Source organism: Phodopus roborovskii, unplaced genomic scaffold, assembly GCF_943737965.1.
Source record: "Phodopus roborovskii unplaced genomic scaffold, PHOROB, whole genome shotgun sequence".
NCBI classification, from domain to species: Eukaryota; Metazoa; Chordata; class Mammalia; order Rodentia; family Cricetidae; genus Phodopus; species Phodopus roborovskii.
Genome location: NW_026126638.1, coordinates 2,388,093 through 2,398,574, shown reverse-complemented (window position 1 = coordinate 2,398,574; position 10,482 = coordinate 2,388,093). Strand labels below are relative to the sequence as shown.

Below are 10,482 nucleotides of genomic sequence, written 5' to 3'. Positions count from 1 at the left end.
ATTTCCAAAAAAAAAAAAAAAAAAAAAAAAAAAAAAAAAAAAAGATGTAACAGTTAATAACATCGGCAAAATTACAGCTGTAAAGTAGCAACAAAGTAATTTTATGGTGTGTATGTGAGGGGGGAGTCACTGTAACATGAGGAACCATATTAAAGGGTCACAGCATTAGGAAGGTTTGAGAACCACTACTGTAAATAAATAAATAAATAATAAAAACAACATGCAAAGGACTCTATTCTCCAGCCTCATATTTGCACTCAGCTAAAAGCCTTTTCCTTCCATCTAAAGCAGTTCCCATCCTCTGGTGTCCCTCTGGCTTTCAGTGCGTTCCCAGGTGATCTGAGATCCTGAAGCTATTCTCATCCTGTTGCCCTGGGAGTTTCAGCACTCCTGGAACAACCTGTTCCTCGCTCCTCCCGCTCTTTCCCTCCTCCCCTCCCTGTCCATTTTTTTGTGGCTGTGCCCCAGCTTAACCCTCCAGAGAGACACTCTCTGACTCTGGCCCCAGAGGAGAAAAGGGAGGGGGAGGAGGAGAGGAGGGAGCCACAAAGGGCGGAGGCCGGGGAGCTCAGCCAGAGAGGGGCTGCCGAGTTTGCATCTGCTGCAAGGAGGCTTTTCTGCTGCCTGGTAACCAGCTGCCAGAACACTGAGAGAGAGAGAGAGGCTGGGAGTAGGGGCAGAGGCTTCTTGACGTCAGGACCAGACAAGGGGATCGGGCCAGCTACCCCAGCCAGTCTAGAGCCAGCTGGGCCCTGCGCTGGAGAGAAGCCCGAAGCAAGTGCGTGAGTGAGTTGGGGGTGTGGGAATCGGGTTGTCAGGGGCACAGCATGCCCTCTGCCCCTGGGCTATGGAGATCTCCCTGGTGCCTCTGGAGAACGGCAGTGCCATGACCCTCAGAGGAGGAGGGGAGGCAGGGGCAAGCTGTGTGCAGACCCCCAGGGGAGAGTGTGGGTGCCCTCCGACGGTTGGGCTCAGTAATCAGTCCAAAGAATCCTCATCGAGGGGGCGTGCCACGGAAGGTGATGAGGAACAGGAGGGGCTGCCTTTGCCCCCTCTGCCTCTGGAGCTACGGCAGCCTAGAGGACCATCTCCTGAGGATGAGGAGGAAGAAGGCGACCCTGGCCTGGGCACAGTGGAGGAGGATCAGACTCCACAGGGCGCAGGGTCGCTGCATCATCAGCGAGTCCTTATAAACATCTCCGGGCTGCGCTTCGAGACACAGTTGGGCACCTTGGCACAGTTTCCCAACACCCTCCTGGGGGACCCAGCCAAGCGCCTGCGCTACTTCGACCCCCTGAGAAATGAGTACTTCTTCGATCGCAACCGGCCCAGCTTCGATGGCATCCTCTACTACTACCAGTCAGGGGGTCGCCTCCGCAGGCCGGTCAATGTCTCCCTGGATGTGTTTGCAGACGAGATCCGTTTCTACCAGCTGGGGGACGAGGCCATGGAGCGCTTCCGGGAGGATGAGGGCTTCATCAAGGAAGAGGAGAAGCCCCTTCCCCGCAACGAATTCCAGCGCCAGGTGTGGCTAATCTTCGAATACCCAGAAAGCTCAGGGTCCGCAAGAGCCATTGCCATCGTGTCAGTTTTAGTCATTCTTATCTCTATCATCACCTTCTGCTTGGAAACTCTGCCTGAGTTCAGGGATGAACGGGAGCTGCTCCGCCACCCTCCAGTGCCGCCCCAGCCTCCAGTCCCAGCCCCAGGGACCAATGGCAGCGGAGCCGGCGCCCCTTCCTCTGGCCCCACAGTGGCGCCACTCCTGCCTAGGACCCTGGCTGACCCATTCTTTATCGTTGAGACTACATGCGTGATCTGGTTCACTTTTGAGTTGCTTGTGCGCTTCTTTGCCTGCCCTAGCAAGGCAGAGTTCTCTCGGAATATCATGAACATCATTGATATTGTGGCCATCTTTCCTTACTTTATCACCCTGGGCACCGAGCTGGCAGAGCAACAGCCAGGGGGCGGTAGTCAGAACGGGCAGCAGGCCATGTCGCTAGCCATCCTCAGGGTGATCCGCCTGGTCCGGGTGTTTCGCATCTTCAAGCTCTCCCGCCATTCCAAGGGGCTGCAGATCCTGGGTAAGACCTTGCAGGCATCCATGCGGGAGCTGGGGCTGCTCATCTTTTTCCTCTTCATTGGAGTCATCCTCTTCTCCAGCGCTGTCTACTTCGCAGAGGCGGACAACCAGGGGTCTCACTTCTCCAGTATCCCGGATGCCTTCTGGTGGGCAGTAGTCACCATGACCACCGTAGGCTATGGAGACATGAGGCCCATCACTGTGGGAGGCAAGATTGTGGGCTCACTGTGCGCTATCGCTGGGGTCCTCACCATCGCCCTGCCTGTGCCTGTCATTGTCTCCAATTTTAATTACTTCTATCATCGGGAGACAGACCATGAGGAGCAGGCTGCCCTGAAGGAGGAGCAAGGCAACCACAGGCGGGAATCTGGGCTGGACGCAGGGGGTCAGAGGAAGGTTAGCTGCAGCAAGGCCTCCTTCTGCAAGACTGGGGGTTCCCTGGAGAACTCTGACAGTATCAGAAGGGGTAGCTGCCCCCTAGAAAAGTGTCAGCTGAAGGCCAAGAGCAACGTGGACTTGCGAAGGTCGCTATATGCCCTCTGTCTGGACACTAGCCGGGAAACAGATTTGTGAAAAGAGACCCAGGAAGACTGGTGGTCCTCTTGAGCCCGGGGAATCTGTTTTATACCACAGAGTATTGTAAGCCCACCTGGTCACTGATGTCTGGATGCCCTCCCGCCTTTCTCCTATCCACCCTCCCCACTACCTTGCCCCACGTCCCCGTTTCCCCCTCCTCTTTGCAGAACACCAAGGGTCACCTATTTTTAAGAAGTATCACATTCCATGACGCAGGAGCTGTTGAAATGGTGGGTACTGTGAGATGGATGTATTCGTAGCCAGTTTTCTATACCCAGCAGAGGGATAACTCAAACAAAAATGACTTTAAATAGCTCCGATCCCAAGAGATTCCATAGCCCTCCCTATCCCTGTGTTCCAAATTTACTTTACATGCGATTATATTTGAGTATGAGGCAAACATTATTTTTATGGCTGATGAGTGCATTTTTGTACAGTGGTGCACATGAAGAATATTTGGGCGTGTTCTCAAGATATACTTTGAATTATAAAAGAGTTGGGGTCATCTTTTCCTAGGATACTTGGGGCCAGAGACCCTGAAAAAGATGTCCTGGTTCCTGTGCTTTGTGTTTAGGGCAGAGAATATTCTAGAAGAGCAACACATCTGTTATTGTTATTTTTTGTCCCCCCTTAAACATTTCTTGTGACTTTCTTCACAGAAGCATTTTAATGATGTTGAAAGGAGGCGTTTGAGAATTCACTCTTTTCATTTTGATACCAGGAAATAAAATGGGAATTCACTGGGGCAAGTGTCAGTTTCTCTACTGCTGCTGTGTGTTTTGACATGCTGAAGAGTGAAGTCTGCCATTTGCTGTCTGGTTTTAGAGTCAGTGCAAACGCTTGACAGGGCTAGAAAACCTAGGAGGCTTGGCATCGTCTTTTTGGTGGGTCCCTCTGAGCTCTGAAGGATGATGGATGGCTCGCTGTGTGTGATGTGGATATATTACATATCACAGTCAGCACAGACTGTAGAAATGGGATCAAAGAAAAGGGGCAGTGAGCCCCGCCCTGCAACTGTCCTGTTGTGGTGCCAGCTCTGAGCTTCTCAAGGTTGTCTCCTTCACCGTGAGTCCTAACTCTTCCTTGTTCTTGTTCTCAGTCACTCTGGAAAGCAAGCCTGATGCTCACTTATGTGTCTGTCTATTCAGAGGCGTATAGTTGGGTGAAGGTCACAGGGGAAAGCCACTGCCTGTTTTTCACTGCTCTGGAGCTTGGTCTGGCAAAGTTGTGAGCCATGCCTTCATGGCGGGGAATGTGGAAAGGTTTCCTTGTTTCAGCTAAAGGACAAACTGTGGGCTCGCCCCCATAATCCTTAAACTCAGAATGAATATCTTTGTTCCTCTTTCAACTGGATGGTTTGAGGCAACCCCTCAGCAGCAGGTTTTATTCCAGCTGCAACTTCTTTCTGGGTCCCTGAGCTGTCCTGGGTCCCCTTTTTCTGTCCAATGCAGGCTGGCTGTTTTACACCCTCACCGGGGAAGGCCGTTGGTCCAGCCATCCCTACTTCAAGATGGCACTGGGTTTAGTGGCTAATTCCAAGGCTGTGACTGGGCCTCTCTATTAGTATTTTAATATTCACTAAATCCAAATCTAAGAGGTATGGATTTAAATGAGACGGGATATAAAAAAACCACTGTCTGAAAACCCAGTTCATTTCTAGTCAAGAACTTTTCTAGCAGTGGCAGATCTGAGGGGAGACAGAAGGACCAGGAAGCCTGCCTCTATCGGTTTTCAGGGCACGCTAAAGCATAAGGGGGAGGAGCAAGAGGTCTGTCGGTTTTCAATTTGCAGTGTGCCTGAGCAGGGGACCCGCCAGAGCCCTGCACCACAGTGGCACCTCTGACAGCTCGGTGCTTTGAAAGCTAATGTTTGAGATTTGGCACTGGCCTGGGAATTGGATCTAGGAGGTAATCCCTAAAGGCCCCATCTTCCCAGCAAAACAAAACAGATACAACACAGATAGGCAGGATTAAGTGAGGCAGGCGGAGCTGCCCTCAGGATTTAGGCGAATCCAGGTGTTTGATGAAGTTTGGCCCCTTTATAAGTGTCCAGGGAAGGGGTGCAGTGTTCCACACGTGCTTAGGGACAGAGTGGAGCAAGTGATAACACAAGGCTGACTGTTGTGCCTGTGTGTGTGTGTGTGTGTGTGTGTGTGTGTGTGTGTGTGTGTGTGGTTACTGGGGGTACCCTGGCTCGGGTCTACAGAAGAGAAGATTGACTTCCCAGTCCTTTGTTCAGCCTCCTACTCTAGACAGCCACAGCAGGGGACCTGTTCTGGGCCACTAACAAGGCACTCACAGGGCTAAATGGTGGCTCAGTGCCCTCGCGTTGTCTGGGCAGGGGGCAGGGGTGTTGCACTGTTGCACTGATTCAGGAAATTGCTGCAGCCACCCAGCCCACCGCTGTGGTTCGCTTTGCGTCCAGTCACCAGGAAAGCCACCAGAGATCCAGACTACTTCTGGTCTGACCCTGTTGAGGTGCTTCTCCTGTCCCCCCCCCCCCCCCCCCCCCCGGTACCCTGGCTTTTCCACATCCTTCCTCTTGAAGAGCTGAAATCAAGTGGCTTCAGCCAGGTTTGCTTATCCAGATGTTTCTTCCTGGCCGCCACAGCAGGAAACCTGCCTCCTGCATTGGTAAGGTGTGCGCAGAGCAGAGCTGGGCGCTGTGCTTTGAGGGGTGGAGCGCTGCACCTCCTTCCCCCACCCCCTTCCCTTCCCCCTTGGTTTTCACCGTTTACAGGGTTCCTTTTCCTGCTGCTGCGGGTTTGATGCCAGGTAAAGAGAAGTATCTTTGACTCTCTTTAAAAATCCCCAGCTTCTTGGTTGGCCCAGCTGGAGCTGCTCCCTGGAGGGGGGTTCAAACAGTTCAAACTGCTGGCCCCTGGGGGAGTTCTCCGCAGAGTTTATATTGCATTATTCTACATGATGCAATGCTAGCTGGTTTGGGGTGGATGGAGCAGAATTTCTTTGGGGGAAGGGACGCATTGTTCAAGGTACCCTCCGGAAATGGCAGGTTTGTTTGCAGTTGAGTTTGGTCCTGGGTGAAGGTGAAATCTCCTTTTTCCTCCATTATGGGCCTACTCTCTTCCAATGTGGTATGGGACACAGGGAACAAATGTTGGCTCATCATCCCTTCTTCCTAAGGCTTCTGGACTCACAGGGAAAAGGGCCATTGACCACTGTAAAACAAAAGCAAGACAATGAGTGATCAAGTCCTTCGTAGGGACTACCAAACGGAGTGTCAAGGGTCAGGTGGAGTTGGGCCTAGGCCACTGGAGACAGCCTAGAGAGCTCCAAGAGGAATCCCAGGAACAGTCTAAAGGAGGCCACTGCGGTATGTCAGTCACTGCCCTTTCATGCAGTGTCTTGGTTTAGGATTCACAGCTCTGCTCTTAACACCAGTCACCCTGGTAGTCTACTGCAACAACAGAAATCACTCCTGCCTGGATGGCCCCTCAGAACCCCCTGGCACGGACAGGAGAGTCCAGTGAGGCTACTTTCATTTTTAAAGTGGACATGGCCTGGGTGACTGAGGCACTCAGGGGTCACCACACCCAGCTGTAATCCCCGATGAGTGTCTGCTCTGGCAGCTGACGTTTGCTGACACATCGCTTCCTCTACCCCACTCCTTGGTCATGCAGTTACTATTCACTGTTCCTGTGACTGTAGCAATGTCACCTCTGTTGTCCACATCTTCTGGGATGGAGTCAGCCCCTCCTGGTCTTCCTGCTTCTCTTTCACCTGTTCAGGCTGCCCTGCCTGTGATTTTCTGATTACTCTCTCTGGGGACAGGTCCTGCCATCACATCAGTCCAGGGCTCCCAAACTATCACTTTAGTCAGTGCCTGAGTCTGACTTTGAAACCCATCCAGATGTGATGCTGAATCAATCTTCCCCATGAAGCTGCCCTCAGTCTCTCTGGTCCAAAGCCGTTTTCCTTGTTTTATGTTTCTTTCACAAATGTGTTCTACCCACCTGTGGGTGGCTGGTGGCTTGCTTGCATCTCATTCACCCAAGCTCAAATGGCTTTAGTAGCAGATACGTACCCAAGCTGCTGCTTCTTCTTCTTCTTCTTCTTCTTCTTCTTCTTCTTCTTCTTCTTCTTCTTCTTCTTCTTCTTCTCCTTTTCCTTCTCCTTCTCCTTCTCCTTCTAATAGCATCTACTTCTTTGGACTCAGAATGCAACTTCCGGCTCTTGGATGACCCTTGTCCTGAACAAGTGATACCTGGCATCCAGGCAGCTGTGGAAGAATGGCATTCTTTCGCTGGTCATTTCCCTCTTCTCTGCCCTTGTACCAAGGATCAGTCCAGGTGGATGTAACATGTCTAGTGAACTGACATTTCTAGAGTCTTAAAGATGGCTCTAGAAACAAGGACTCTGGGTAGTACTATAGAGACCAAGTGGGAACTATGGGACAAGAACAAAAAAGAGAAATCTGAAAGACAGAGGTGACAAGCTAGAAAGTCAGCACCCTAATGACGGATAGAGTGACCAAGTCTGGTTTGCCGAGGACAGCCTAGGCATATGTGTTATAATGGCCACTCAAGAAGAGTTAGAAGTAATATGGTGGTGCCATTTTCTCCTTCCATTGTTATTGGCTGTATTTTTGGAACCCCGAGTCACTTGATTAATTTATGACAATAAAAGCAGTAGCAGTTCCTGGGGAGCCCAGATCAGCCAGCCCAGGCTGCCCCCCAGATTTCTGTTCTCCTATGTCAGCTGCTGTTCTGGATGCTGGGATTTCAGTATAAACAAAACCTTGGGGATCTTTCTGTGGCTTTATTACATCCCTAAACCCACAATCCAGCTCTCAGCTTAAGACTTCGTGACATATTAAGCAGTGAAAGAATGTAAAATTCAAAGTAAGGCTGTGCTAGTCAGCATAACTAAGAAGATCCCCAAAGTTCTGTTTCACTCACTGCCTTTATTTTTTGTGGAAATGTCAAATGTCCAAGTTATTTCAGAAATATGTTACTTTTTTTTTTTTTAAAGCGGGCATTGGGCTCTCAGGTTGACATTTAAATTTATTTTTAGAATTTATTATTTGACAATTTTATACACACACACACACACACACACACACACACACACACACACCATGTGTGGCTATACACTGAATAAAATGACTTGCCTTCCCCTGCAGCCTTTGACTGTCCAAAGCTCTTTAGTCAGGGGTGAGGTATGAGCCCACCCCTATCCATGCTGGAATGCTCACAGCCTCCACAGCCTCCATCGTGTACTGGTTTTGTACTGGTAACCATGGCTGCTGTGAGTTCTTGAATATGTCCACTATGCCATCTCCAGAGGATAGATTTTTCACAGCTCTCTTCTCAAAAAAAAAAAAAAAAAAAAAAAAAAAAAAATAGAGCCCCTGGAACAGATGGTTATGAGTGCTGGGAATCAAACCCAGGTCTTTTGGGACAGCAACCATGGCTCTTAACTGCTGAGCCATCTCTCCAGCCATGCACCACTCCTCTGTGAGGATTTATTAAATGGGATATGGAAGACAAGCAGATTCATATCGATTCTGACTGTTCCAAATTTTAAAATACAGACCATGATCTGTAGGAGGGAGCTGGGGACTTCACAGTAGTTTATGGCTTTGAGACAGAAGCGACTTGGAGCAGCAGCCACCTTGGGCCTCTGTGCCATTTACTTACAATGCATCAACATGGAGCTCCCAGGAGCTCACTTGCTCAAGGAGAGACATTGGCTGACACCTCCAGTCAAGGAAAGTCAGGGTATGTTTTGATAACTAGAAGGGTCCCTTAGCAATCTGTCTGGGCTCCCAGGCAGCTTAACAGAGTTTCAGCTGAGAAACCAAGGCTGTCATTCTTAAGGACTTCCCCTTGGAGAGCACATGTTGACACTTTATAAAAGCTGACAAGATATGCTCTTCAGCTCGAGGAAAGTGGCTGGTCAGGTGAGTGCAGAGGTGGCCGCAGCTACCAGCATCTTTGTTGATTTCCCTAAAGAAAAAAAGAAAACAAAAAACAGAGTACTTGCAGCACAAATATCTGGAGATCTTGGAAACTATCTCCTTCACACCACTAAGAAACCAGCAAGAGCTAAGTGCTGTGGCAGGTGTGGGAGGCAATCCAGTGAAAACTCCAAGATCATTTTGACATCCTAGTGTTCCACAAAGGTTCTGGGATTTATTGCTCTTGTGGGCATCACTTGCTGAGCATCCTTTGTGCGTCATGTATAGCTGCAGATCTTTCATTTATGTCGCCCTCAGGCAGTAAGGGAAATGCTACAGTGGTGTAGAACTAATGAAAGTCAAAGGCTGTGGTGTGCGCGCCAGGCCCCCACAGCTCTACACTGATTGGACTGCATTGGAACTCACACACCGGTGCCTGTAAATTGTATACATCCTTCTGCCAGTGTCCTGTGAGAGCTGGCCTTGGAGGCAGGAGATCGAGTTGATGAGAAAACTGATGAAGTGGCCTGTGCATATCCTGAGGCAGAAGCCATGGACAAAGTTCCTGCGAGGGGCAGGCAGAGGAGGTTGTAGCTGCTGTATCCAGGTACCATTTCCCATCGTTTCTCCACAGCTTACCACAGCTGCTGGTGTCCCCAGCATAGCTTTTGTTAGATACTCTGACCAGATCCCACCAGGCCTGTGTCAGGTCTCCTGGAGACCAAGGCTCACCACCTTGAACCAGGGTCACTGGGCTTGCTAGCCACAGCAGGTTAGAGCAAGCATATTTTCCTCAGCTGAAAAAAGTCTGATCACATGCTGCCACCATATTTTAAAATGCTCCTCGTAGTTATAGAAGCAACTTTTCAGACATTCCAGACTATCATTTATTTCCCCCTCCCTATTTGGGAAAGATGGGAAGATGTTGTTTGCTGTTTGAGATGAATGTCAACTTTCTATTACTGTGATAAAATGATTAATGGTAAGCCATTCACAGGAGGGGTTTAGTTCATCCTTAGCTCATACTTTCAGAGGTTTCAGTCCATGATTGCTCGGTCTAGGTTTTGAGGCCTGCATAACACAGTACAACACAGAGATATACTCACCTGAGGAAGGCTGCTCAGTTTATGGAGTCCAGGAAAGAAAAGGAGAGAGAGTCGGGGGCAGTAACAAAATATCCCTTTAAAGACACATCCCTAATGACCTATTTCCTCCAATGACCTATTTCCTCATCTCATTCAGGCTCCACTCCTTTCCAGAATTCATTAAAAGAGTATACTTGGGATTGCTATGAGCACCCCTAACCTGGGTGACATCCCTATGCAACTGTGAATGTGATGTATGGATATTGGAACCAAGGAAAGTGATGGTGCTGACTGATCAGAGATTCCCATTCTTTCCACACCTGAGAGAAACTGTACCCATTTCCTCTGCAAACAGAACTCGGGAGTTCCTACCATCAGACAGCTACTGAATCAGATACTGAGTAGGAAGTTGCCTCAGAGCCAAGTGTTCTCAAGTTCTCATCTAAGAATCACCTGAGTGCTCCTGAGAGAATCTGAGTTTCTAGAGCATCTCTCAGAGCTTCTTGTCTTCCTACACCAGGGAACTTGCATTTCTTGTTGGATTTATGTTACTGTCAACAGGAAGTGATTTTTTATATGTTTAAGCTGTATAAGAAAAATCATCTCTGTGACTGAGGTTCTCTGGTGCGTTTTGAAAGAACAGAGGAGGAAGAATGACATTTGAGAAAGAGCCATCTGGTCATCCTCTTTGCTAAGCACTAGTTCTATTAGAGTAACATCCACACATTTGAAGAGACATTCCTTCAAAGTCCTTTGCTATAAAATCAAATCATAGACCATAAGCCTATATATTCTTGTTCCAAAGTTCACACTACCCCA

The 10,482-nt window shown here is 49.3% G+C and overlaps 1 protein-coding gene across 1 annotated transcript; it reads left to right on the top strand.

Moving 5' to 3' along the window:
• The first annotated feature begins 784 nt into the window (after positions 1–784).
• On the top strand, positions 785–2,658 carry Kcna5 (potassium voltage-gated channel subfamily A member 5). Its single transcript, XM_051173217.1, has one exon. The coding sequence runs from the start codon at positions 848–850 to the stop codon at positions 2,654–2,656; it is 1,809 nt and encodes a 602-aa protein (XP_051029174.1). The 5' UTR covers positions 785–847; the 3' UTR covers positions 2,657–2,658.
• Positions 2,659–10,482: the final 7,824 nt, after the last annotated feature.